The sequence below is a fragment of the Strix aluco genome, chromosome 18 (genome assembly GCF_031877795.1).
Source record: "Strix aluco isolate bStrAlu1 chromosome 18, bStrAlu1.hap1, whole genome shotgun sequence".
In the NCBI taxonomy this organism is placed as follows: Eukaryota; Metazoa; Chordata; class Aves; order Strigiformes; family Strigidae; genus Strix; species Strix aluco.
The window spans coordinates 4,677,832-4,705,745 of record NC_133948.1 but is presented as its reverse complement, the minus strand read 5'-3'; the positions used below and the strand labels follow the sequence as shown (position 1 = coordinate 4,705,745).

General features: G+C 51.3%; 2 protein-coding genes across 5 annotated transcripts; both read left to right on the top strand.

The window, feature by feature from the left end:
- The first annotated feature begins 55 nt into the window (after nt 1-55).
- UBC (ubiquitin C) lies at nt 56-1,665 on the top strand. The gene is made up of 2 exons (XM_074844174.1): nt 56-162; nt 663-1,665. The coding sequence occupies exon 2, from the start codon at nt 669-671 to the stop codon at nt 1,584-1,586; it is 918 nt and encodes a 305-aa protein (XP_074700275.1). The 5' UTR covers nt 56-162; nt 663-668; the 3' UTR covers nt 1,587-1,665.
- Nucleotides 1,666-5,371: 3,706 nt separating this feature from the next.
- SCARB1 (scavenger receptor class B member 1) lies at nt 5,372-26,773 on the top strand. 4 transcript variants are annotated; one of them, XR_012625650.1, is made up of 13 exons: nt 5,372-5,551; nt 9,409-9,566; nt 10,954-11,095; nt 11,506-11,709; nt 12,022-12,117; nt 12,719-12,831; nt 14,722-14,888; nt 15,520-15,638; nt 17,280-17,353; nt 18,272-18,323; nt 18,790-18,936; nt 24,662-25,156; nt 25,480-26,773. XR_012625650.1 is itself a non-coding variant. In XM_074844171.1 (13 exons), exons 1-12 carry the CDS (start codon nt 5,432-5,434, stop codon nt 21,383-21,385), a joined length of 1,518 nt encoding a protein of 505 aa, XP_074700272.1. In that variant the 5' UTR covers nt 5,372-5,431; the 3' UTR covers nt 24,662-24,754. The 4 variants fall into 4 exon arrangements, 3 of the variants coding, with proteins under 3 accessions (XP_074700272.1, XP_074700273.1, XP_074700274.1); XM_074844171.1 differs by lacking the exon at nt 25,480-26,773 and adding an exon at nt 21,260-21,385 and having other exon boundaries at nt 24,662-24,754; XM_074844172.1 differs by having other exon boundaries at nt 24,662-26,773.
- The last annotated feature ends 1,141 nt before the right edge of the window (nt 26,774-27,914 follow it).

The window sequence follows — 27,914 nt, the reverse complement described above, 5'->3', positions numbered from 1 at the left end:
CGGCGAGCGCCACAGGAAAAATAGTGCCTGGCGGATTGGTCTGAGCCGCGGGGGCGGGGCGGGAGAGGCTATATAAGGGACGGGAGGGGAATGTGTGGCGCAGTTGCAGCTGTGTGAGGCCTTGAGGGTGTTTTGCTGTCGGCTCGGCCTGCGAGCTCCGCGGTGAGTGCTCCGCGGCTCGGCTTCGCCGTGCCTCGGCGGGGAGAGCGGCGGGGAGAGCCGCTTGTCGTGGCGGCGGCCCGGCTTAGATGCGTTCTGGGTGGTCGGGCGAGAGATGTGTGTGGGCTGAGGGAGAAGGGGATGCGGCTGGTGGAGATGGCGGGCTGCGGGCGGGGCGTGAGCCGGGAAGTTCCTTTCCCCTTTAGCGGCAGCACCGCGAGCCGGCGGCGGCGAAGGGTGGGGAGGGGGGGGGGATACGAGCAGCTACCGGCAAAATGGCGGCCGCGCAGGCGCAGCGGCCCCTCAAGATGGTGGCGAGGGCGCGCGCGCCGTGGGCGGGAAGGGGAACGGGGCGGGTGGCCCCGCCTCTGGGGATGTGGGCGGTGCCTCCGCTGTGACGTCACAGGGCGTGGAGCGGGGATAGGCCGCTGCCAGGGAGCGCTGCGCCTCCGGTACCCGGCCGCGGAGGGGAAAAGTGACTGCAGCGATTTCTCTCCTTCCAGAGAAAAATGCAGATCTTCGTGAAGACCCTGACTGGCAAGACCATCACCCTGGAAGTTGAGCCCAGTGACACCATTGAGAATGTAAAGGCCAAGATCCAGGACAAGGAAGGCATTCCCCCCGATCAGCAGAGGCTGATCTTTGCTGGCAAACAGCTGGAAGATGGACGCACCCTGTCCGACTACAACATCCAGAAGGAATCCACCCTGCATCTTGTGCTGCGCCTCAGGGGTGGCATGCAGATCTTCGTGAAGACCCTGACTGGCAAGACCATCACCCTGGAAGTTGAGCCCAGTGACACCATTGAGAACGTGAAGGCCAAGATCCAGGACAAGGAAGGCATTCCCCCCGATCAGCAGAGGCTGATCTTCGCTGGCAAACAGCTGGAAGATGGACGTACCCTGTCCGACTACAACATCCAGAAGGAATCCACCCTGCATCTTGTGCTGCGCCTCAGGGGCGGCATGCAGATCTTCGTGAAGACCCTGACAGGCAAGACCATCACTCTTGAGGTTGAGCCCAGCGACACCATTGAGAACGTGAAAGCCAAGATCCAGGACAAGGAAGGCATTCCCCCCGATCAGCAGAGGCTGATCTTTGCTGGCAAACAGCTGGAAGATGGACGCACCCTGTCTGACTACAACATCCAGAAGGAATCCACCCTGCATCTTGTGCTGCGCCTCAGGGGCGGCATGCAGATCTTCGTGAAGACCCTGACTGGCAAGACCATCACCCTGGAAGTTGAGCCCAGTGACACCATTGAGAACGTGAAGGCCAAGATCCAGGACAAGGAAGGCATTCCCCCCGATCAGCAGAGGCTGATCTTCGCTGGCAAACAGCTGGAAGATGGACGTACCCTGTCCGACTACAACATCCAGAAAGAATCCACCCTGCATCTTGTGCTGCGCCTCAGGGGTGGTAACTGAACTGGCCAGTTGCTGCTTGCTTCCAAGAAAATGTTTCTCTGCACTTGTTCTTTCCAATAAAGCTGTTGCATCCACAAAAGTTCATGTCTCAAGTTATGTGAACTACTGTTTATGCCATTAACCAAATCTAATTATCTAATAAACTATAATTAGATAGGTTCCAGATATAAAGGTATTGCAAAACTGCCTTACACAAGGCATACACGTGCCTGGCAAGTGTAACTAATCCTTTGGCTGTGGTTTTCCTCAGGTTGTGTAAGTGGTCTCATAACTGGCTGAAGTTCAATGCCAGTCTGCAGATGTTATGCAGCTGTTAGGGTTGTGTAAGCGTGCGTGTGTAACGTGATGCTGCAGTTGTTTGTGAGCTGGGAGGTTTGGATAATGCTGCCTGGCTGGGTAATGGCCAGGTCCTGCCCCTGTTTCTGCAGGAACAGAGGAACGGCGGGAGGGTGGTGCTGTGGCTCTGTGTGCTCCGCAGGTGGGTGGTTGCATGTCCCTGCTGGTGCCACAGCCCTTGGAGCAGGGGTGTGGGAAGTGCCCTGGCTAGTGTGAGACTCCTCATCCACTTAGGGGTAGACCTCATTTTTTAAAAAGTGTATTAAGCACACTTTGTAATTTCAGGAGTATTAGCTTATGTAAAATCCTTTGGAATGTGCCTTCATTCCAGCTGTGCCCTAAGTGGAAATAGTACAGTGTTAATGAGCTAAAACAATGTGGAGCAGTTCCTGTATGCTGTGAAAACAATGGCAGAAGGCAAATACCTGCTCGAGTGTTCTGTGGTGAAGAGGTTGCTGAGTGTAGGAGCTCGTGAGCAGTTAACCACCCTGCACTGGGGATTGGGAAGAGTAAAAACTAAAAATAACCTTTTACAGGGGTGTTAAAGTCACTTGCCTTCGGAAGGGGATGGTATGGGAGTTGGAGTAGTGGCTTCGGCTGATCACTGGCCTTGGTGGGACCTGAAGTGATTTTACACTACCCAGATTGGAAGCGTGGGATAGCAGGATTTGACTCAAGTTAACATCGATTCTTAATTATTCTTGATTAAGGGGGTGGTGGGAGATGTTTTTAGTGCTTTGTGGCCTGTAAGGAACAGGTTTGGGTCACAAGGATCTGTGCTTTTGAATGCCACCGAGCTCAGGCCCCCCCTGAATGGTGTCGTGCCATCGCTGAGCTCTGGCTTCTTCAGGCATCTGAATTTCTGCAGCAATGAAAAATTGAGCAGCCCTTCAGCTGTTGGGGTCGTGCTGTCGGGGGGCCCCTTAAATGGGGGTGTCTGACCCACCTCCAGGGGGGTGTTTCTGGAACGAGGGGAGCTGCTCCTGTGTGAAAAGGAAGAAGCTGCAGCCTGGTTATGTTTTCACAGCTCCTTTCTCTACACGCCTGGGAAGCTTTTCCTTCAGAATCCGGTGATTAAAAAAAAAAAAAAAAAGATTTGAAGGTGGCCTGATTGCAGTGGGGGGAAGAGCTCCGGGATGCCACAAGAACACTCAGTAATGAATGTGAATGACTGCAGTGCTGTGTTTTATTTTAAACGCTGCAGTGAAAAAAAAACCCCTACAGTGCTGTACGTAAAAACTATAATACTGTACAAATATGTAACGGCCTGGAGCGTGGTCCAAGTGGATGTGCGAACCAGGCAGAGCAGCTGCTTGGAGAGACCTGCACCCTGCACTCGTAAGCCGAGTCAACACGCTGATCTCTGCAGGTCGATTTGCTGGATTCGATGAACTTCAAGGGGTTGTTAACCGTGGCAGTAAAGCACTTCAGAGCCTCATGGAGACGGTAGCTTGGGTAGGATAAACCACAGAACAGCGGTGTTTGATGAAAACAGCGAAGCATTTGGTAAATGTTAAGGATGTCTTTTGTTCTAACTATGAAAGTACCTGCCTGGCTTCAGACAGCTTCACGGATCGCGCTGTCCCGCGGTGCCTCAGGGTATCTCCTGCATGTTACTTGGGTTTATTGGTTTTTGAAGGAGAACTTTCACAGGATTTCTTTCTAACAAAATGTTTCAAAGGAAAACAACACCTACATTGCTGCTGGGGAAATGGGGTACGGCCAGCAGCTGCCGCCCCTACAGGACCTGGCTGGTATTGAACAGAGGCATGTTAATTGGCCTGGCAATTCAACAGAGGCAACTGTCAAGGGAAGAGATCTAGAAGAAAAAAAAAAAAACATTAAATGTAAAGATACAAATGCAGGTGTTCCACCAAGGGGAAGACCATGGCAAGAGCCGTGTTGGGCTGGCCTCCGCCGGGGCGGGACCGCGGGCTTGTGTCTCGTGTCATGTCACAGAGGACAGCGTTTTGCAGGCAGGTGCACTCCCGTCTCTAGTCCCTTAACTCAGATCAACTTACAGTTTGGACAATGGGATGAGGTGTATAATGGTTTTAAAACAGGCTGTCACAAACTGGACTCTTCCCTTCATTTTTTATTTTCTGCTGACTTCTAGAACTTTTAGGGGTGAGTCTCAACCAAGCTTTTATTCAGAGCCACTTTAGATGCACAAGATAGACAAAAGACACAATTCCTTGGAAAAACAGAGGTGGGTTAGAAGGAGGTGATGGATATTTTCTCCTCGGGGAGAGCCTGAGGTTGAGCCCCAAGTCATGGGCCGACGGCTGACCGCCTGGCGAGACCCTTACAGCCGCCTGCGCTTGCCCCCTTATCCCCAGAACCAAATACCTGCTGTGACAACAGGCTCGCAGCTGCTGTGCTGGCTAATGCAGCGGCCACGGAGGGACCCGGTGCCTCCCGGGGGTGGCCTGGGCCGTATGTGTGTGTATATACATATGTGTATACACACATGCATATATAATACATCAGTGGTTCTCAACTTGTGGTCTGTGGGCCCCTGGGGGACCACAATGCTGTCACGGGGGGCTGCAAAGGCTTAAAGCAGGGGTGGGGAATGTCCAGCCCAGACACGCTTGGTCTGGTCCGCGGCAAGCACTGCGCCTCCTTTTCCCACAGCCCCCTCCCCTCAATGCTCCTCTCATACTCAAGCCCCCCCTGCCCCACCTGCCCTGACACGCTAGTAAATTCAGTGCTAGTATGGACCCACTTTAACTAGGAGGTTTTTCTCTTAAAGGCATTTTCTTAACCCAACAGCCCTCTCTGGGGCCACAGCGAGGCTGAAGACTGTTCCTCCAAGTGGTGGCCCTGGACCCATAAACAAAAATATATGGTGACTGAACACAGACAAACAAGGGGGGAGGTGAGAATTGTAGAAACGTTTCATCAAATTTTAATGTAAAAATTGGCATCAGAGTTGGAATTAGCACGTTAAAATAGCATAAAATGGGCCATTTGAGCAAGAAGAGTGTTGATGCTATTGGAAATTCATATGGAATCATTGCAATAAAGATATTATGATAAGAGTGCGTGCATTAGCAGATTAACTTATTTCCCCTTCTCACCAAATTTGAACACCCTTCATGAGAACATTGAAATAAATATTTGATGCAGTCTGGTGCTTTAAATCTTGAATTAAGTCTTGGTGGCCCGTGGCCACAAAAGGTATTTAAAGGGGGTCTGTGGTGAAGGGAAGGTTGAGAACCCCTGTAATAGATATATGTATCTATTTAGATATGTTTATCTATTGACCTATTCTAACCCATTTCAGTATGTGTATCTATTACTGTATGTTTTTATGTTTATACTTACATAGACGGTCCCGTTTCTCAGAGGTTTCCCCGCCCCGCGTGCGCCGAGCGAGGGGGCGTGGCTCCGCGCGGATGACCCCGCCCCTCCCGCCCAGGCCACGCCCCCTCCACCGCCCCGGGCCGCGGCGGCATAAAGCGGCGGCGGCGGCCGCGGGCCCGCTCCGTTCTCGGTGCCGCGCCATGGCCGTGGCCCGGCGCAGGGTGTCGGTGGGGCTGGGGCTGGCCGGGGCGGTCTGCGCCCTCCTGGGGGTCTGCCTGCTGCTGGTGGGGCCCCTCATCGTCAAGGAGCAGGTTGTCAAGGTCAGCGGGGGCCTGGCGGGGGGTGCGCGCTGCGGCGGGGGCCGGCGGTGCACGGGTTGGTGGGGCGGGGGGCCGGGGGGGCTGGAGCCGGTGCATGGCTGGGGGCTCGGTGTGCAGCCGGGGCCGGGAGCGAGGGGCGGGGGTGATGGTGGTGCAGAGCGGGGTGTGCTGGAGCCGGGGTGCAGCCAGGCCTGGGGCATGGCCGGGGTTTCCGAGACCTCTCCGGGGTCACTGCTGCAGCGCCGAGCACCCTCAGAGCCCTGCTGTGGGCAAATCCGGGTTTGGGGACCCCCACCCTTGGTTACAGCAAGCGTGCATGGGCTGGACGGGCTCTCGTCCCTGCTTAGCGAGGGCTTGTTGCGTAGCTGGAGCTGGCCGGGGGCGGTACTGGTGGTGCTGGGCTGAGCAGCTGGGAAGGGCTGAGCGCTGCCCCCAGCACCGGCCCTTGCTCCTGTCCCCACGGCCTTGACCTGCAGCGCGAGCTGGTCCTTCCGTGAATAGGTGTGCAGGCTGCCAGGCTCAGATGTACTCTGGTGAGATGCTTTCCAAACTGGAGATGGGACAGATGGTGCACAGGAGTGCTCTGAAGGAGCCTCGTGCATGGAGCAACCTCCAGGTCATTATCTCCTCCTAGACCGAAAACCTAACGAGTTGCTTCTCTGAAGACCTGTTTTATCCACAAGAGAGGTCCCGAGGCGGAAGGGAGCTGTGGATGGAGTTGCTGCTCTGTTCAGTAAATGCTGCACCATCTTGGGAACCAGCACCCCTGTCCTCATTGTTGAGACACCAGTTATTCTGCTGTAATGAGCCAATTGGCTCATTCCCATATTCAGCCAAACCCTTTTCTCCCTGCTCAAAGGAGATGTGCCTCCTGCCTGGGCATTTCTCCAAGCTTGCACCTACCCAGATCAGCATCTGGAAATGTGCTTCTGATGGAAGAGGTCAATAAACACCCCATAGCCAGTGGTTGTGGTTGCAAGTGCTGCAAAGTCTCTGCCAAAAATGAACTTCTCCTTAAACATATCCTCTGGAAGTGCTGCTGGCTGGGCAGCACTTGCTGGCTCTTGGCCAGACAGTCCTGTGGCTTAAGCAGTAAAAGTCAGTCCTCGTCCAGTTTCATGGACGTCAGGAGCTGGTACCTGCAGATAAAAGGCTGGATGGCCCCTGCAGAACAGGAAAGACATTTTTGGTGCAAAACCCTTTCTGCCCTCTTTTTACTTTATCCTGATTCTTACTACCTGATTAGCTAAATCCTAGTAATTTGCAATGAGCATGGAAGATGAGGAAAAGACCAACCCTTGTTTCTCCTCCCTTCATCTCAAGGCCTTTGTCTCCAGCATGACCCAAAATGGTCCTGAGCTCTTGTGAGGCTTAATGTGAAATTGGAAAAAATAACTGAGTGATGATGGGTGGTGAGAAATATCCAGGGCCTTACTGAAATTACTGGGTTGGTCTTCAGAGTGGTGGGTGAGAGGAAGAGCTGGGCCTTGAAGGGTTGGTGGGAGGGGTTGGGCAGGCGAAGGCTGGCTTGTCAGTGCTGGCTTCCCAGGATCTGCATGGAAGGTCAAGATGGTGTATCCCAATGGAGAAGCACTAATTGCAAAAAAGGTTGTAGTTTTGGGGATATCTTTGAATAAAGGATAGGGGAACACACAGTAGAAACGGGGAACTTGGAGCCCAGCTCCTGCTGAGCTTGCAGAAACTGAACTGCATTGACAGTTGGGCTCCCTGCGGCATTGGCCCTGCAAAACCTGGAGACGTTGCTGTTGTGGAGTGCCGTGGTCCCACCTAAGATAGGAGCTTTAACACAGTGAGGCTGCATCAACTCGTCTGTCTGTCACTCAACTTTTCTACTCCACCTGGGAATTCTTGTGCTGCCCTGCCTGAAATCTGAGAGAAGACTGACAGTGCTGTCTTTGCTGTTTTAGCAGGATGATGAGGAAGGTGGTGAGAGGATGTGGAGGATGAGGTCTGGCACTGGGGTTGCGTTTGCACACAGCATGACTGCTCCTCTCAATCTGAAGAGGAAGCCTCAACTCAGTTTTACTGAGCAGAGTGGCTGAAGCCTCCCTCCTGGAGAAGCAGGATTTGGGCACTGTTGATGGAGCTGCTGCTCTTCTGGTCCTCTGGAGGAGACAGGCAGTAGCCAGTTCCTTTCAGTTCCTCAGGAACTGAATCAGCCTGGTCAGGAGGAGTCAAACATCTCAGTGACACTTTGTAACTCATCTAAGTGAAAAAAATTCTATTTTTATTTCAGCCATATGACCATGTTTGTTTTGACCTACAAGTAGCTTAATTCTAAGGCTACCCTGTTAAGTAGATCTTGCTTAGCAACATCTCTGGCGTACCTAGAGCTGCTGTGTCCACGTGGGACAGGGCTGAGAAACGTAGCAGGGAGCTGGGATGCAGCTCCATCTGACTGTGTACATATTATATAAATAAATGCATATGCAATGAGGGATCCAGGGAGTACAAGACAGAATAAGCAAGTAAAGGAAAGCAGATTTTGCTGTTCATGCTCTATTGGACACTCGGGAGTAAGGATTATAAAGCAGGTTACATAAAAACTTGTCCTATCACTGCTTCTTTGCCATGAAATCCTTGAGGCTGGCAGGGTGGAGGCTCTTGGCCAGCAGCACGTGGGCACTGATGTGGAGGTGGGAAGGGTTTGCTAGGTGGGTTACACTGCACTGTGGAGATGTCTGCTCAGGGGTAGGGCTTGGAGCTGGGCTTGAGCGAGGGGCTTGCAAAGCCTCACCGTGAAATGGCTAAAGAAAGATGGGGCATTGCGGGGAAGCCTTCAGCAGCTTTCCTTCTCAAACTCCTGTGGCAGCAAATATGTGCACAGTCAGATCGAGCTGTTCCAGGGCAGGAGAGCTGTTGTGGAGCTGCCAAGCTGCAGTGGGATAATGCCCATGTGCCTTCACCAATTAGTGGATCAAACCCACTTCCATAAGCTGGTTGGGTTACTTAACCATGGCAACGGCTTGTACTTGCAGAGGGAGCAAAGATTATAGAGGAACACACCCAAAATAAATGCTTAAGAAGGAACAGGCTCTTGTCCATCAGGCAGCCCCTGGGAGGCAGGGAGGGAGTGGAGACAGATGTGTCCAGATGTCAGCCCCTGGGCTGGCCAGCTGGTGAGGGCTTAAGTCATGTTTGGGCTCCTGCAGGCATTTCCCAGCAAACAGGACAGTGATACGGAAACCACGACTGTCCCTTGCCTTTGACCTGCCTTATGACAGCTATGAGTTACTGCAGGATGGCAGTTGAGAGGTCACAAAGGTGTCCTGTGCAGCGCTGTGGGACACAGCTGGGTCACCATCCCAGTTCTCTATCTACTTTTTGGGAATCTAGTGGGCTCTCCCTGCTGGCACCCGAGCAGTTATGTGGGTGGATGTGCCACCTCTCCCAGCCCTTGCCTGCTTCTGGCTGCGTGGAGCTGCCAAACCTGGCAGGCAAGCAGAGGCCTGTGGGACAGGGTTGTTTCTGCCAGGCAAGTCAAACATGCAGAGCTGTGAATAATTCAGTGCTGGCTTGTCTAGCGCAGAGCGAGCCTCCAGCACATCAAACAGCTCCGAAATCCTGTGGGTAGGATCTGGAAAGTTGAGCCTGAATAAATAAGCCTACAGACATCCTGTGGCATGAACTTGATGCTCCTGCATACATAAGAGTTCCTGGTTTAGATCTGTCTTGGTTTCAGTCTGCATAACATGCCTGGATCTTCCAGAGAGCTCCTACTGCAACTGCTGCCTTTGGCTGGGCCTGACGTGGAGCTGAGGGTGGATGTGCTCAGCTGCAGCCACCGAGACCAAGAGTCATGTCTCCTTACTCTTCCTTTTTTTTTTTTCTTGCAGAATGTCAGGATTGACCCCAACAGCATCTCCTTCAGCATGTGGAAAGACATTCCCGTTCCTTTCTACATGGCGGTGCACTTCTTCGAAGTGCTGAACCCCAAGGAGGTCCTCCAGGGAGCAAAGCCGGTGCTGAGCCAGCGTGGACCCTATGTTTACAGGTCAGCTACCACTTGTGGTCCAGCTAGGTGTGAGCCCGGCCAGCATGCAGCCTGCCAGGTTCCTGGCTGACTCTTCTGGCAGGAGGACATGGCATTAGCACACTTGGTGCAAGTCCAGTGGCACAGGATTTTAAAGCGACCCAAGCGTGCTTTAATTGTTCTGATCTTGCTAAAGCCACAAGTAGGACCTCTGGCCACCAGGGTGGTAAGGCTGGTCTGTGCTTCACTGAGTTGTGGAGCTCAGACCCATGCTGGGACCTGTTGGGCAGTCAGACCTGGGTTGATATGGTCCAAATATAGTCATGAGGGATGTGGGCAACCCTCATCTTCAGAGTGGACTTGTTTCGTCTCCACTGGGCATTTAAGAGTCCATCTCCAGAGCTGGAGTCACCTCAGTGTCAAACTTCATGGTTTGGCCTAAGACCTCTTATCTAACATGAGACCCAGAATCTGCCTAAACAGGAATGCTCTCGTCATGAGAACCAGTATGGAGCACTAAAACTTGGGCAGGCCCACCCAGGCAGGGCTGGGTCCATTTGTCATGGCTGAGGATGTGGTTGAAGTGCCGATGCTTCTCTGAAGTGATGGTTGATGTTGAGCTGAGCATGTGAACTTACCCATAAATAGAGATATTAAACACATTAGTGTCTACACAGGTAGGCAAAGTCACGTCAGAAGCCTAAGCAAGCTCATGTGGGGAGATTACTGGTTTAATCCAAAGCTGTTTGAGTAGTGCTGTGGGGAAACCTGGCAGTATGTATGTGCCCTTGTTTCCCCTGTGCTAGGCAGGTCACACCATAAGACCATGTGGATCCTGTATGTTGTGATCACATCAGTCACTTGGCTTGGGGAAAAGGCTTCACTTACCGTAAAAAAGAATAAACAAAGGGGCAAAACTTAATACTGTCCTTGTGTTCCTGCTGAGCAAGATTAGTGCCCTTCCCTAATGTGGGACATAAAACAGAGGCTCCACAATAAAGGACTTTGTTTTTGCTGGTGGGTTGAGCTGCAGCTCCCCTGGGAGCTGTAACAGGCTCGTGATGTTGGGGATAACCTTGTGCTGCTGTGGAGCATCGCAGCCCCTTCTCGTCAGCTGGGAAGAAACACTTGGTGTCTGCAAACTGCTGCAGAATCCCATCTGTCAGGGGACTCTCAGGCTGCCCTCTCCTCTTGCCAGATCCTAACCCTGGCTGGGGTGTGAGGTTGACACTGCCTGTTTCCCAGCACAGTGCCTCCTCTGCTGTCCCATGGCTTCTTGCTGGGGTTTGGTCTCCTTCCTCTGCTCTTCAGAAGCAAGGCCAGGCCTGTGCAGCCCATCCCTGCTCCACAGGCATTGCGGGGGCGCTGCTGGGGGAAGGGTTCCATGATCTCTCCCATATCTTTGCAGAGAGTTCAGGTATAAGACAAATATCACATTCCATGACAATGACACCGTCTCCTTCCTGGAGTACCGGAAACTCTTCTTCCAGCCGGACTTGTCCAATGGCACTGAAGATGAGTACATCATTGTGCCAAACATTTTAATGATGGTAAGAACTTGCTCCATGGATGGGTACCAGCTTCTGAGCTTGTGGGGAGGGTGATGGAACCCAATGCTGACTCAAAGCTTATGTTCTTGTAGAGCTTAAGGCTAATCAAGCCATGGGGTGGGTTAAGCTTTCTGGGTGTTGTCATGCGGGGCTGTTACACTTCCAGAAGCAGAGTGTGCAGAGGGGCTGGCAAAGCAACTGGGCTTGAGTCTGCAACCTTGTTTGAGCATCCTCTGGGGAAATGAAGCCTGTGAGCCCTCAACTGCTTTCTTCCCAAACTGGGGATAAGCAGTGAGCCTCAGTTTGTCCAAAGGATTTCTCCAGAGCTGTAGAGCTGAGCACTGAAGATGCAGTGCTGCTTCTTTAGTAAAGATTGGGCTCTCGTCTCAGAGTCTTGTTCTCTTTCCCAGGGAGCAGCTGTAATGATGGAAAACCTGCCAAACTTTGTGAAGCTTTTACTGAGTGGAGCCCTGGCTGGCCTGAAACAGGAGGCGTTCATGAACCGGACGGTGGGGGAGATCATGTGGGGATATGAAGACCCTCTTATAGACACAATAAATATGCTTGTTCCTGGTCTGATCCCTTTCAAGGGGAAATTTGGCTTATTTATAGAGGTAAGTAAACTGTTGCTTGGGAACACTAAAATCACAGCTATATTGGCCTTGGGATTGAGTGCCTGGGCTATCCCCCTCACAAGCTGTTTGGAGCAGCCATGTGTAGCTGGTGGTGGTTGTGTAAGGCTCCCTTAATTCTCCCCTCAGGCAGAAATGCATGTGTTGGAAGCTGTTGCTGGCAACTGAAATAAGTAAAAGTTTAGTAGCTTCCAGTGTGAAGCACCCCTAGAGCTGATGAAGCATGCGAAGTTATTAACATATTGCAGTCTTGTGGCGTATAATGGATTAAAAGTTAGTTTCTTCTCTCTGCAGCTTAACAACTCCAATTCGGGACTGTTCACAGTGAACACAGGCATGAAGAACATCAGTAGAGTTCACATGGTGGATTCATGGAATGGACTAAAGAAGGTAAGTGTCAGGCAGCAAAACCTCCAATATGGGGGCAATGCCTGGTCTAAAACAAGATAAACTGAAAGCTCTCAGTGCTGTTGTATCTCTGGGTTGTAGGTTTGGGGGGCAAGTATCTACAGGACTTTGTTGCAACTATTGTTCTAGCCAATTGCCAGAAGGCAGCCCTATGACAAAGAGGCTTGTCATGAAGCATTAAGTTCAGCTCATCATTGGTGTCACTTGGACTCCCTTGAAATGCTGTTGGAGCTGCTTGCTTCTAGTGGTTGAAATCCCAGGCTCCGGTGTTTAAGGCGTTACTTTAAATACCCTTGTTAATGGGGTGTTTATTTTTCCCTTGTGGAATTCCCCTCCTAACTAAAATCAACTGAACCTATAGATGGGCCACAATGGAAGCACTTGGGATAGGTGGATCTTGTCCTCTCTTTCCATTAATTGAGCAGATGTTTGTGAACGGGAAAGATCTTGGAAGCTCTTCAGTGTTGCTGTCTCAAGCTGCTGTGGAAGCAGCGTAGAGTGGTGGATGTCCCATCCGGTGGTGGAGGCCAACTCTGCAGCTGGCTCGTCATTCTGAGCTCTTCTCTCTACATCTGGCTCGTAGGTGAACTACTGGCGGAGCAGTGGGTGCAACATGATCAATGGGACTGCGGGGGAGATGTGGCCACCGTTCATGTCCCCTACATCGCTGGAGTTCTACAGCCCTGACGCCTGCAGGTGAGGCCACAGCTGCCGGCTTGTCCCTGTGCAGGAGATGCAGCACTCATCCTGTGTACACAGAGTACCTGTGCAGTGACACAGAGGGCTCAGGACTGGTTTCTGTAGTTAAAATTCAGCTGCAGCTCAGTGTTGCAGTACCTGTCTAATTAGCAGCATCTTGTGGTATTCATAAATACCTTCCAGATCACTGGAGAAGTCTCTTGCCCGTGTTGAATCAGTAGAAAATAACCAGTCTAGATAAGATGTGGGAGGCGAGAGGGAGAAGTAAAGTTGTCATAAAGAAATGCAGCTATAACTATTTGCAGAACTATTTCAGCTGACTAAATGCTTTCAGAAGTGATGTTGGTGGGGCTTGTGCCACCGTTTCCAGGCTGCTTTTTTTTTTTTTGCTGCCTAGTTCACGCGCTGTGCACGTCTGTCCTGTATAAGACACCCTGACCTTAGCTGATCACACAGGGGTTAAAGTACCCTGCAGAGCCTGCCTTGTGTGGAAACTCCCTGAGGCTGGAAGGAGGGGAAGCCAGGAGGCAGGCATGGCACAAAACCCTATCTCCAGCCTGGGGAAGATAATGTTGATTCAGGCTTTGTAGATAGTGCTGCAAAACAAGCAAGTGCTGAATAGAGAACAATGACCTCTTCAGTGAACAAGCGAAGTCAGCTGAGCCAAGTATTAGTGCAGGAATTCCTTTACACAAGGGACATCAGCAAATACCAAAATGACTCGGAGCCAAGAACTTAGAGAAGTTTACCAGTAAGCAAAGTTTAAATACACATACCTGTTTTGATAAAACTACATAAATCTTCTAGGGAACAGAGCATGTTTCCAGGCAAGGCATAAAGAGAAGTGGAGGAAACCAAGCTTGGTTTCTTGTTAGTGCAGGAGGTTCCCATCAGACCAGTGCTGTGGGGAAAGTGACTCTGCCTCTTCCCCAGGCAGTGCTGTCTCTCCTCCCCAAATCCCTGTCTCAGCCTCTCTGCTAGCAGGGCTGGCTAGGAGGGATTCACAAACATCAGCTGATAGACTAGGAGCATATCTGCCTTGCTGCTGGGCATGCAGGGCTCATCTCCTATGCTGTTTGCACATTAAGTGCAGCCGATGCTGAGATGCAACTACCTGGATGTCCTGGCACAAGGTAGGCAGGGCTTTATCCTCCTGATGTGCTGCAGCAGCCTCTGCCTCCTTGTTGGAAGGTGAGCACAGCTGAGAGGCATGCATGTAACTGCTGAACATGCCCTGAATCCCCAGTCCTTGGGCCTGGTGTCAGAAGGCAGCTGTAGGAATGAGCATCCCCTTGGCCTGCCCCAGCTGTCTGCATCCCTGGAAGCCTCGCTCAAGTGTGAAGGAGGCAAAATTCCCTCCTGGAAACTTGCATCTATCCTGGCCAGCCAGTAGCAATAATGCAGCATAACATCACTAGCCTGTTGTATCAAGAAAAAAATCTTGCTGCATAATGTAGTAGAATTTTCCACTGACCTGCCAGCCTATATGCTGGAGTTGTGCTGCAGAAGAGATTTAGCCACGTCCATCCCCTGTGATAGAGCACCTCAGAGCCAAGGCTCGCACAAAGAGGGTATTATCTCTTGGAGAGCAGCCCTGGGGATTACTACATGCCTTTAAACAAATCTCATCTGGATACTGCAAACAGACTTATAAGCCTGTGGTTTCTCTCCATAACTAGTCCTGACCAACCCTTTATCTATGCTTAAAGCATGGAAAGCAAATGGCTTAAATACTCCTTCCCCATTCAAAGCACTGCTCAGTGTTTATCTTGATCTCAAAGTCTAAGTTACGTTGCAACCACATCTTATCCAGCAAAGACAAGAGCCTGGTTCTGGGCTGGGAACTTCTTGGCTAATCCTGATCCTTCTCCACTGAAACCTTTCCAGGTCCATGACACTAGTGTACGAGCAGTCTGGGAAGTTTGAGGGTGTGCCCACCTACCGCTTCGTGGCACCGAAAACTCTCTTTGCCAATGGCACGGACTATCCACCCAACGAAGGCTTCTGCCCCTGCATGCAGTCTGGCATCCAGAACGTCAGTACCTGTAGGCTAAGTAAGTCCTTTCCTCCCCAGGCTCTCCCTTTCGTATCAATATTAAACAGTGGGGATGTGATATCAGCTTGGCTGTCTGGAAAATTGGCTCTGCTATCTGCTGGAGTGCTAGAAGGTATCTGTGTGCATGGCATTCTCACACTCCCACAGGCATCTCAGCAAGGAGGGAAAGAAAGAAAGTCCTTGTGCTCAAAGTCCCCTCAGTCCACAGCCCTGTGGCAGCCTGGTGTTTGTGGGAGTGCCCAGGGATATGGTGGGAGCGTTACATCCCCTGGCCTGGGGAGGGAGCAGGCAGGGGAGCAAGGGTAGGGAGAGGCAGGCCATGTAACTGCCAAATGAACTGTTAACGTTGGGCGTTGAGTGCAGGTGATGCAGGAGTGAGAATTCAGACTTAGTGCCCTAACCCGTGTCTGGGTACAGCGGGTTACCAGGGCATTGCATGGTGTGTGGTGGGAGAGGGTGGCTTAAACACTGGGTCTTAACCCTCCCAATGGAATAAGCTGCAGGGAGGGACAGAGATTTCTGCTTGGGAGGAGAAAAGTATAAAGGCCTGTTCTGCAACGGTTTAAAAACCTCAACAAAAAGTCTCAGGTGGGTTTGGATGAGCTTAAGGTGTCTTTGTTCTCATCCAGATGCACCGATATTCATCTCCCATCCTCACTTCTACAATGCTGACCCAGCCTTGGTGAACGCCGTCGAAGGCCTCCACCCCAGCAAGGACCAGCACGCGCTCTTCCTCGACGTGCACCCGGTGAGTGAGCCTGTGGGGCCTCGCCTGGCCCGGGGGTCTGGCCTGGGCTGAGCGGGACCAGCTGCCTGGCGGCCTCGCTCTGCTCTCGTGGCACTGATTTGAGCAGGTTCCATAGTGCAAAGACTGACGAGGACATGTGCAGATAAAAATATCAAAGCTATAAACTAATTGAATAATGAGCCTGGCTTCAAGAGAATTGCAGAACTAATTATAAGCATAATTGTTTTGATAAGCACAGTCAAGTTCTTTCCACTGACTCAGGTCTATAACACCAGGAGGTGTATCTAGCAGCAGCCCAGTTACGCCCCAAATCTGCAAACACATATTGCCATGAGAGCTGACTGGCAAAGTCTGAAGACCCCGCTGTAGCAGAAGCTGTCACCACCGTTTTTGGGCTGTCTTCTAATCTCTCAACCTGCCCATCTAACTGGCTGCTTTTGCACTGGACTGCTGCTGTGTTACACTTCTCACATATCCATGGCATAAGGGTGAAGTCACCATTCCAGTGGTGATGAGTTGGGGTGTCCTTGAGCCATCATTGTCCCAGCTGCTGATGGGGAGGGGACTGTGGGATCTTCCACCCACAGCCTGTGTTGCATGTGGTCAGATCTTCCAAACACTCAGTGATGTTTCCTCAAGCAAGAAACCAATCCCCCTCTAGGGGTAAGGTAAGCTGTGCTTCTTATCAAGGCATTGAGTTCTTACTGCTTTTCTTATCACAGTTATGGAAATCTAATTAAGTTTATTACAGTATCAAACATCTACTGATAACAGTACAATTGACTGTATTCTTATCTAGCTGCAGCCTGCTGAGTACAGACAGGGTCAATCCAACAAAAACTTTCTGCCCTTAATGTGTTGCAAAACTGCAGTGTCATCAGAAACCAGTGTCTTAATGGGTGTCAGCAAGACCAACACTCAGGTGTGGTGTTTTCATGGCCTTAGCGTGTTGCTGGACAGTGATGTCTGTGGTTCCTAGTTAGGAGAAACGTTTTGTCCTTTGCTGTGTACACGAATCTTTTGCGTTGATGTGTTTCCATCCTGCTGCTGGTAGGATGAATGATGGAAGAGCCTTACCAGGCTTCAGAAACCACGGAAGTTATTAGAACACCCTGCCTAGGGGAGTCCCTTACAGGGTGCGTATGCTACTTGGTAATCTGAACTTGCTTATGTTCAGTCCCACAAGCCCTGGGTGACACAACACCTCCCTGGTTCATGCTGTCTGCCGGCTGCATGTGTGCTGCCTTCTGCAGCAGCCACCTCTGTTCAGGTTAGCTTTGTGCCTTAGACCACCCCGAGGGCAGTGATCCCTTCTGGACGCTGCTTGTGCAACAGTCTCAGTGGCTGGTGAGTGTTCAAGTGAAGGGGACAGACTGCACCCTGCCCTGGGGACGGTGCTGTCCCTCTGTGACCGCTCATCCCCAGAGCCTGGTTGAGTGATGCTTCTGCTTTGGTGGAAACCCCAGCCACGCTCCTGGTCTTGCGTGTGGTGACTGTGGCGAACTCTGGATGATCCAATCTATTGCTCCGGAAGGGGGCACCCCGAGCAGCTGTGATGGAAAGCAAAGGGTTGCTCTTCTGCAAAGCTCTCCAGACAAATGTTGGCTTTACTGATGAACTGGTTGGTCTCTTCCTGTGCAGATGACGGGCATCCCCATGAATTGCTCCATCAAGCTCCAGCTGAACCTGTACATAAAGCAGGTGTCTGGTATAATGTAAGTAGTCCCCTTTTACAAATGCCCAGCTCCCTTCCTTGAGCAGGGAGTGCTGCTGATGCTGGGCTCACTACAGAGTTTACTCTCCCCAGAGATGAAGTAGCTCTAGCATTCCCAGTTGGTTGCAGAAGCCAACTGGCTGATGTGGTGAAATATTGGCTATTCCAGTGACCTCAAACTGCCATCCTTTAGCAGTGCAGCGTGTGGCTGCCTGTTTGCTGGGCTCCTGCAGCATTCCTGCACCTGACCGGAGAGCCGATGATAGGACTGCTGCTCCTGGTGAGGCGCAGGAGCGGCTCGCTTGCACCATGCTGCTGCTCAGAAGGTGTGACATCCAACATGGACAGGGAAAACATGCTCTGCCTACAGGGTTGGCAGTTGAAGCCTCTGTCCAAAAAGACAGTTTCAGCTCTGTGAAAGGAAACAGAAGGGCTCTGTACCAAAGTTGTGTGGTGCTAGATGTTAAATACCCACAAGGGTGGGAGCGTGCTCTTGCTGCTTTGACTGGCTCTAGTTCACACACCAGCAAACAGCCCTGATGCTGTGAACTTGGCTGCACCGCCCTCTGGTACCATGCAGGTGACTGAGATGTCTTGTTGCTGCATGAAGTTTAACATTCCAGTTCACTGAGTTCATGTTCCCAGAGCCCAGATTTGGGATGGCACGCACTGCTGTTGTCAGGCAGTTAAGCACTAATGGAAGTGTAAGCTCTGCTCTTGCATGAAAGGCCCAAGTTGGACCCGGTCCCTCAAGGGGAGAGCAGCTCACTGAAGCAGCAGGAATTGCTGCCTCCTGACACTGGTTTCCTGGCCACTATCAGTCTGTCAAACTCATCCCTTTAGGAAGAATTATGGCACTAACTGTGGCCTGATCAACCAGAAATCTAAGTGTGTATTTTTTTTTTTCTTCCCTTCCCAGTCAAACAGGGAAGATAAAGCCAGTGGTCCTGCCGCTGCTGTGGTTTGCAGAGGTGAGCTGCCTTCCTCAACCTGATTCTGCAGAGCCTCTCCTGTGGGAGGGGGGAGCTGCCTCCCCATCACCCAGTGCTTGGGAAACTCCACTTTGGATAAATCTTTAAGCCAGACAGACTAATTAAGCACCAACAGAAGGCTTTGCAATACTTGGCTATGTCATTAATCCCTCTGAGCCGAACAAACCCTGCACTATACTTGGTAAACTTCTGGCTCTGTCCTAGCTGTGGGGTTAAATAGGGCCCAGAATGGAGCTGCCAGCATCCCCATGCTCATGTGGGCCAGGGAGTGCAGTCTCCAGCTGTGTGCATGGCCACCTGACTCCAACTATTTAGTAGAAGCTTCTAGCCTGACTGAACCTTGCATACCTTCCCTAATTGGTGGTGGGAGAGGAATTGTGCAGCTGGTCTGTCTCAGCCCTGGCTGGGAGAGAAATGCCACTGATGACTTTGCTTTTTTGAGCAGAGCGGATCCATCGAAGGCTCAGTCCTAAAGCAGTTTTACACCAACCTGGTGCTGATCCCATCCCTGCTGGACTACCTGCAGTATATCTTCCTTGGGCTGAGTGTCCCACTCATTATCTCAGCAGCTGTACTCATGGCAATGAGTCAGGTAAGACCTTGCAGATGTCTAATGGGAAATGCTGTTAGTCAAATCAGACTTAATCAGATGATGTCGATTGAGCTGACAGTCTAACACTCCTGAGGAAACATTGGCTGATGCCATGAGCAGTGTCCTAATGGTGCCAGGTGCGAGCACATAGCAGCAGGACTTCCTTGGCCATCTAGAAATTGGGCTGCAAGCAGATAACATAAGAGCATTTCTTGCCTTCTCTGTGCACAACAGTGAGGGAAGTGGGTTTCTGTAGGAGGAGGTGTTTCTAGGCTCATCCAGCTTATGAAAGAACAAGCCTAGCTCATCAACCCAGCTGTCATAGAAAGCAGCAGGTCTGTGCCGTTCCACAAATCTGTGCATCTCTGCAGGGTCCCGACAGATTTCTAATCCGAACAGAGCCTTCTCAAGGAGATGGAGCTATCTGAACACAGCTTGTTCACAAATGAAATGCAGTTGCTGTGTTCTTGCAGAAGGGGCACAGACACTGTGGCTGCTTCTCAATCCAGACTGGACTCCGCTTTTCCCTGAAACTCACTTGGTTTCTCTGTGAACTACTCCAAAGAGCTCTGGAAGTTAAACCCTCAGAGCGTCTGTGGATCTGGTCTTACTGAGAAGCGAAGACCTTTGAAGCCAGCAGGGAGCTGGCAGCTGGGCAGAAGTTGGCCCAGGATGGGGCAGGCAGTGAGGGTGCCTGGCTAGCACACGGGTCTGAGCTATAAGGACAGAACATAAAACAGCTAAACCACTTGATGGAGATCTGTGGCTCCAGCCCCAAAACATTCATCTGATAACACTGAGCTCTCTAAAGGCTTTAGCTCTTGAAGTAGAGATCTGGCTTCCTAACCTATATCAAAGCAAGCTTATTTAGTTTTGCACTACAGTCAAACGGCTTGAGCTGGCTCTAAAGCTACAGAAGTGAAGAGGCTACTTGTGGGGATAAAAAGGCAACGCTTAGGATGAGAGCGGGCTAAGGGGAGAGCACGTGCAAGGGGCTGCTTTTGCTCAACCTCCTGTAACTGCCCTTACTGAAACACTAATGCAAACCCACTTTAAATAGCGCCAGAGTTCTGAGTATCACATAATTGGATTTTAACCAAGCCTAGAACTGCTTAATTGACTTAAACACATGATCCCCAATCCCCTTGTTCCTCCACGCACTTCCCTGCAGGGTGGGAGCAATGCTAGGGCCGAGGGCTCAGCATTAAACCCTCACTGTGCTCCTGAGATGGTCAGGCTTTGGCTGCTGAACCTCTCTGCTTCAGCAAACGCAAATGTTGCTGGCAAACAGACTTTGCTCTGCTGCATAGCACCAGCGTATCTGAAAAAATGTCTGTATTTGCTGGGCAGCTATTTCTAAGACCTTATGTGGCCCCAGGCTGGCATTTCCTCACCCTGCTTTGTGTAAGTCTTAATTCCTGGTATCAAAGAGCCTTAACCATGCCATAAAGGGTCAGGAAGAAAAGCTGGATTTTAAATTCACTCAAGTCAACTGAATATCTGCTGGTGAAATTTCCCAAACCCAGGCGTAAGCCAGCTGTATTTGGGTGCTCAGTGAAAAGTGTCATGAAGTGCTAGAACTAAAAATCAACTGCAGGAAGTGCCTGACTACCTGGAAAGTGATTAAAAAGCCTCAATGACCTTATAAATCTCTGAGAGCTGTGCAACAACACATGAAAGTCTCTGCCTAATGAATAGATAAGAGCTGGAAGACAGCAATTTGCAGCCAAGGTGTGTTCCTCATTTGATTGAAGTGTTGCTGATCTGGCAATGATTGCTTAATCACGCACAGTCCTCCCTCTGGAAATCACGGGTGATGTCAGAGGGGGCATTGACCGCACCTTCACGTGTCTGCCAGCGTGGAGGTCTCCCTGAACCCAACTCCTTCCTGGAGTATCTTGTGTGCCTCTGGCTTCTGGAAGGAGCAGTGTGCTCTAAACCCAGTCCAGATAAGTGTGAAACACTTAAATCTTTGTCTAGCTTATAGTGGAGCCAGTTTGAAATGCATCTGTTGGACCAGCAGTTCTAAAAAATGCGTAAATCTGTACAGGCACAAAACATGCCCAGAGGCAACATTGTAGCTCTCCTCTGCTAACATGGCTTAAAGCCTGTGTGGTGTCGCATTTAAAAGGCAAACAGACCATTTTAAAACTGGCTTGACACTGACCAAAATCTGAAATAGGACTTAGTTTAACCTAAATTTTGAAATCTTCATTAATAACTAGATTCTAGTGAAACAGTGATTTAAAATCTCCTCCTAAAATTGGAACCCTCGTGGAATTCATGACCAAGTACACCATAAACTAGCCTGATTGTCTTCTAGGAAAAATGCTCTTTATTTTGGAGTAGCAATAAAAAGAACTCAGACAGTAATAAGGCCAACCAGGCCACCTCTGCAGAAAAGCTGCCTCCGGTTAAGGGGACGGTGTTGCGGGAAGCCAGACTGTAGGTGGGTACCCAGTCAAGGTAACACACTTTTCTCTCATCCTGATTTGATTAAACTTTGCTTAAAACCAATCAAACGGAAATGTTTACTGTCCATGTCTACCAGACATGCCCTCTTGGCAAGCTTTGATATAATGATGTCTCATGGCTTTATTCAGGGCAATTTAGATGTCTTAACACTCACACTTAACCAGGCTGCAAGCACATGCTCTTATTGTTTCTCCTGGTGTACCTGATCTGCAGCCCTAATAATAACAGGGATCAGGGTGAAAAGTAGGATTGGTGTGAGGAAACACTTTTCTTGCCTATTTCGCCCCCTTCAAGTGTTTGAGATTCGGAGGTAAGTTTTTGAACAGGTAAAAACTCATGAGGGTAACAGACGTAGTCAACTGGTGGGTGTCACTCCCCTCCTGCATGGAGGGAGCCTTGACGGAAAAGCTTTCAAGAGGGAATTTCTGATGTATAAAATATCTGGATTTGTATTACAGGATCACAAAATCACTGAATCGTTGAGGTTGGAAGGGATCTGTGGAGGTCATCTAGTCCATCCCCCCTGCTCAAGCAGGGTCACCTAGAGCCTGTTGCCCAGGACCATCTGCAGATGTCTGTAATCTCCAAGGATGGAGATTCCCCAACCTCTCTGGGCAACTTGTTCCAGTTTTGACAGTTTTCACACTTTCTAAGAAAAAAAAAGTTTCCTAATGTTCAGATGGAACCTCCTGTGTTTAAGTTTGTGCCTCTTGGCTCTTGTCCTGTCCCCTGGACACCACTGAAGAGCCTGGTTCTGTATTTACACTTTCCCTTCAGATACTTGTATACATTGGTAAGATCACCCTGAGCCTTCTCCAGGCTAAACAGTCCCAGCTTTCTTGGCTTTTGCTTGTATAAGAGATGCTCCAGTCCCTTAATCATTTTAGTGGCCCTTTGCTCCATTCTTTTCAGTAGGTCCATCTCTCATGTCCTGGGACGTCTAGAACTGGACACAGTATTCCATCTGTGGCCTCACCAGCAACGAGGAGAGGGGAAGGATCACCTCCCTTGACCTGCTGGCAACAGGTCCTAACACAGCCCAGGATGCACTTAGCTGCCTTTGCTACATGAGCACACTGCTCATACTCAACTTGGTGTCCACCAGGACCCTTGGGTCCTTTCGTGTCGAACATGTGCTGCTGCATGGGGTTGTTCTTCCCCAGGTGCAAGACTGCACACCCTCTTGTTGAACCTCATGAGGTTCCTGCCAGCCCCTTTCTCCAGCCTGTTGAGGTTCCTCTGGAGGGCAGCATGACCCTCTTGTATCAGCCACTCCTCCCAGTTTTGTGTCATCAGCAAACCTGCAGATCATTAATAAAGATGTTATACGGGATTGGACCCAGTATTGACCCCTGGTGTACACTGCTAGTTACTGGCCTCCAACTAGACTTCATGCTGCTTCCCATGACCTGCTGGGGCCTGGCTGTTCAGTCTGTTTCAGTCCACCTCACTGTCTCCTTATCCAGCCCATACTTCATAGCCTCTCTGCAAGATTCTTATAGGAGACAATGTTGAAAGCCTTACTGAAGCCAGGTAGACAATACCTACTGTTCTCCCCTCATCTCTGAAGCCATTCATTTCATCTTAGAAGTTTATCAGGTTGGCTAAGCATGATGAAGCCATGCTGACTACTCCTGATGACTTTCCTGTCCTTCATGTGCTTGGAAATGGTTCCTAGGATTAGCTGCTGTATCACCTTCCCAAAAATTGAAGGGTGGCTGACCGGCCTGTAGTTCCCCAGGTCTTCCTTCTTGAACTTCTTCAAGATAGGAGTGACGCTTGCCTTCCTCCAGTCTTTGTACACCTCTCTGAATTTCCAGAATTGTTCCAAGATTATGGGGAGTGGCCTAGCTGTGATATTAGCCAGCTCCCTCAGCACTCATGGGTGCATCCCATCAGGGTCCATGGATTTATGTGTGTCTAGGTTGCTTAAGTATTCTATGACCTCATCCTCTTCCACTAAGGGTATGTCTTCCTTGCTCCAGACTTTCTCCTGGTCTCTGGGGTCCTCTGCCTCATTCAGCAACAGGGTCTCATGTTCCCTAGTCTTCCTTTTGTCACCTGTGCACTTATGGAAGCCCTTCTTCTTGTCTCTGACATCCCTGGCCAGATTTAATTCCAGTTCGGCTTTGGCTTTCCTAACTTCATCCCTGCATGCTGGGAGAGTGCCCCTCTATTCCTGACAGATTACCTGTCCCTGCTTCCACCTATGCTTTCTTTTTCCATTTGAGTTTGGCCAGGAACTCCTTGTTCATCCATGTAGGCCTGCTGGCATTCTTGCCTGACTTGGGATGCTTGTTGGGATGGACCACTCTTGAGCTTGGTGGAGGTGATCCTTGAATATCAACCAACTTTTTTGCCCTGACTATCTCCCCCCACCTGAGCTCTGTAGTCACTTTTGATACTTTCCAGGTAGCCCTGGAAAGGTGGTATCACTGGTGCCCACACAGAAGAAGTAATGGGTAATAGTCAAAGGGTTGGATAAGCCTCACAGTCCCTCCACAACACCCTGAATCCAGGTCCCCAGCAAGCAGCAAATATCTCTAGATGATCAGGCAGGTGGGCAGATGGGTACCTCTGTCCCCAGCAGCAGGGGGTGACCCTCTACTGTCACTTGCTGCTTCCTCCTGGGGGGGTCTTGCATGATTTAGAGTCAGGGGACCCACGTGATCTGCTTGAAAGCACATCTGGCTCCTCTTCAACTTTGAGGTTGGTGAACCTGTTTTGTAGTTGTAAGCCTTTAGGTGGAGCAGGAGCCTTCCTCTGAGTGCCAGAAGGCACCAGCTTCCATCCTTCACCTTCCCCAGAGGCTGCACTTACCATTTTATTAGGGATGGGTGCTGTCTGTATCTCTACTGCAGCTGGGATCTAGGGGTCTTCAAGCTGTTGTGTCTCTGAGAAGACCCAGTCCATCTCCCTTTCGTCTTCTCTGATGCTGTGCAGCGTGCTGACTTTGTCCCGTAGCTCCTCCATTTGGTGACACAGCTCTTCAGGCTGGGCGTACAGGGGTGTTACCAGTGTATTGGTGGGCAGGGATGGAAATAACTTCATTTTGTTAGGGGAGGAGATGCAAAAATCTTCAATTTAAGAAGCCTTCAGAAAAGGGTTCTTGGCCAGATGAAAGTCCAAGAGGCTTGGGGTGTGCACATCCCAAGTGGGGCTGTGGTGACCCCTGTGTACTGTAGGGTCTGAGCACAGTGCCATGGCTGAGTGCGTGGCTGTAACCGCTGTGCTGTCCTCTCCTCTCCAGAGAGCTGATGCCAAGAAGAGCCCGTGCCACCCCACCACGCAGAGCAAACCGCCCCCCTCCTCCGAGACAACACCGCTCCTACATGACGCTGACATGCTGAGTCAGGACGATGCCGAAGCCTGAGCCACCAGCCCCGGCACGCTTCCCACTGGGACAACGTCCGTACTGGGGGCGAGACCTGCTTTGGATTCCCAGAAGTCTCTGGAAGGTGAAGTCGTCCTGAGCAACTCAGCAGAGACCCCGCGCACCATGGCAAAGCCACGGGACAGTACTGCTGCACCAGCACTCCCATGCCAGCGCACGGGAGACCTCATCCAGACACCCAAAACACAGCGTTGTTCCCAAGGGGCCGGCTTCTGCCACAGCCCCTCTCTCCCCGTGGGCCAGCAGGAATGAAGATGATCGCTGGCTGATCCGAGAAGTTATTTTGCAATTTAAGACTGCCTATTGCTAGGAATAAAAGGCGCTTTAACAGGAGCCTTTAAAATAAATGAGGTTTGTATACGTAGCACTGATGGGATTTAGTGATCTTTTTAAAAGCCACTGTTCATCTCACGCGAATGGGGCTTGCTATCCTGAAGCCACTTATGGTTTTATTGCCACTTGATGTGACTGGACTACACCGCAAATCAATTCTGGGTGCTGTCATGTCAGTGATGACTCTTCCCAGAGTACCTGGAGCCTGCCCAGGGTTGCTCCAGCCTTTGCACGTGTTGGACAGTACAGTGGTGACTTTTAAAGCCTCAATTCTGTGCCATGACCTTGCGCTCCAGGGATTCCAGCCCACAACCCTTTTACTTAGCCTCTCCTTGCTTTAGGTGACTGCGTGAGATGAGCCTTGCCAAAAACCCCAGTGGTACATCTGACCTGGCGCTCAGCTCCTGACGGTTCTCCCTGCTGCCTGCTCAGCCGCCCAGGGTCAGCTCTTCTGCCCACGCACCGTCGGTGCTGCGAGGCCATCGCGTCGCTCTGCCCGTGCTGCCTGCACGCGGGAAGGGAGCAGGCAGAAGCTTGACCCTGTCCTTGAGCGTTAACGAAGATACTTGTGCTTTTGAGATGGAGGAAGCTATGTGCGATCATGAAAATAACAATGGTCTTAGTAGGTTTTGATTAAAATATCGCAGATTTCTGAAATGATGTCTTGGGTGATCTGGGACTGGGTGTTAACTAGGGCTGGGTTGGCTGAGGTCACTCTTTAGTGGGAAAGCAGCCCAAGGCCCAGGGATATTCTCGCGTAACTACCAATCAGTAGTTGGCTACTACACCTGCCTTCCCTGCTTCCAACCAGGAACCGTGGTAGCCCTTGGGAAAACCAAAGGGGCCAGTGCTGGTGCCTCTGGCAAGGACAAAACAGAGTGGGGGGAGTCTCTGGTTTCTCTTGGACCACAGGACTTGTTGCACTGTGTGTGACATGGATTCTGTTGTGGTCTGGAAACTGTTGCAGTGGTCTAGGACAGTCCTGGGATCTTCTAGTAGGGTAAGAAGGTGTAAGTTCCTCTTACACCTCTGTTCTTCTTGCTAGGCAGGAAGAGCACAGGAGCTAAAACCGCCAGCAGTTTCTATGCTGGTGCATTCCTTACTGGCCATGTCCCCAGTCCTGCAGCTGGGCTCAGGCTGTTTTACCATGTTGTGATACAGCCCAGGTCATGAAGGGGAAGGGTAGCAGCTACCCGGAACTTGGCCCATAGGCTGAACTTGCCTAGATGCCCAACTCACAGGTACGATGGGACTAGCCAAGCCCCTTCTTGTGGCCAGTACTGCTGGATTATTACTGTGGCATGAGTCCTCACTGCGGGTGATGATTAAAGTACAGCTGTAAACTCTCTCTGGCCTTGAATGCAAAGGTAGCCACCTGCAAACAGTGGCTCACACCCCCCAGCCTCAGCCAGTGGCAACTGCCACGGGAACAGGGCAGGGGCACCGCCTCAGCCAAGGCGCTGTGGGACGCTTCCACTCTCACCAGTACGACCCAGCGGCGTTCGGCAAAGCTTAACTAGATCAAAGATTATCACCCTTGGGCTCGCCTGCTTGAGGCTTGAATGATGTACTGGTGCTAATTGCTGTTGTACAGGTGGAAACAAATAAAATACTGGAATATTGGTCCTAGTGCAAGCTGTTTGTTTTGTTTTGTTTTGTTTTTTGCGGGGGGGGGGGAGGGGTGCAGAAAAATATGCAGCGAGGGCTCTTGCTTTTAATACGGAGGTGTCCGTTGCCGTAAGGCTTTGCCCTGGGGGTGCCCGGGGGGGGGGACGGCGCTGCGGCGCTGCGGCGAGGCCGCCGGGGGGCGCTGTGGGGCCGCGGAGGCGCCGGGCCGGGGGGGGGGGTGTGTGTGTGTGTGTGTGTGTGTGTCAGCGCTGTCCCCGTGTCCCCTCCCCAGGCACCTCCTGAAGCCACCAAACAGGGGCGGTGGGGGGCACGGAGCAAGGCCAGCAGCTGGTCCCTGGGGTGGTCTCTGCCCTCCTGGCCCTGGGGAGCGTGAGCTCGCCCAGCCGGGGGGGTCCCTGTGAAGGAGATGCCCGTGCGCGGTGAATCCATGCGCTGAGCTCAGGGCGCTTTGCAGACCCCACCCTGGGTACCCCCGTGAAGATGGGGAAACTGAGGCAGGGATGGCGAGAGCCTCAGGTCCCGGCCCGCTGACGAGAGCAGAAGGCCCGTCAGGCTATTGGGCCATTTGACACCCTCAGTGGCCCCCGCTTGCCTGGTTTACACCCCTGCCAAGCTGGATCGATCGGCAGAGTCCTTGGCTCTCGTCCCCCCCTCCCTGTGCACGGGCTGCGGCCGCAGCTGGTCGGCCACGCTGCAATGTGGTTATTCATCAGCTCAGAGCGCTCCAATTATGTTTCTCTTGCACTTCAGTCACCTTGGTGGCTGCCTGTGAAGTTTCCAATTCATTTTAAAATGCTTCTCATAACCCCAAGTCCCTTCCTGGCCCTGACTCATTCTCCCTTGCCAATTCCCTTTGCCTTCGTACACGGTGTTCAGGGCTGTGACAGCCCAAACACTGGCAAGGCACAGCCAGCACCCCGGTGCAGCACGCTCCTCCGCTGCAGAGGGGCCACCTCCTCTGCACCAAGCCGCGTTAAAGTCATTTATGTTCTCCCAAGGGTTTTAACTGGCCTCCACAGGCTCAGTAATTATCACAACCATCTCATTTTACCGTGCAGTCTCAGGAGTCTCTTTTCACCCAGCCTGGTGTGGCCATGGGACATGAACGGGTCATCTGCATCCACAAGGTGCTTCATCACCCAGAGTG

Excerpts from the sequence above, each read along its gene's own strand:
- UBC (XM_074844174.1), top strand. The coding sequence starts at position 669 with ATGCAGATCTTCGTGAAGACCCTGACTGGCAAGACCATCACCCTGGAA.
- SCARB1 (XM_074844171.1), top strand. The coding sequence starts at position 5,432 with ATGGCCGTGGCCCGGCGCAGGGTGTCGGTGGGGCTGGGGCTGGCCGGG. Across the intron at positions 9,567-10,953 it reads CGTGGACCCTATGTTTACAG|AGAGTTCAGGTATAAGACAA; the intron begins GTCAGCTACCAC and ends ATATCTTTGCAG. Across the intron at positions 12,832-14,721 it reads TACAGCCCTGACGCCTGCAG|GTCCATGACACTAGTGTACG; the intron begins GTGAGGCCACAG and ends AAACCTTTCCAG.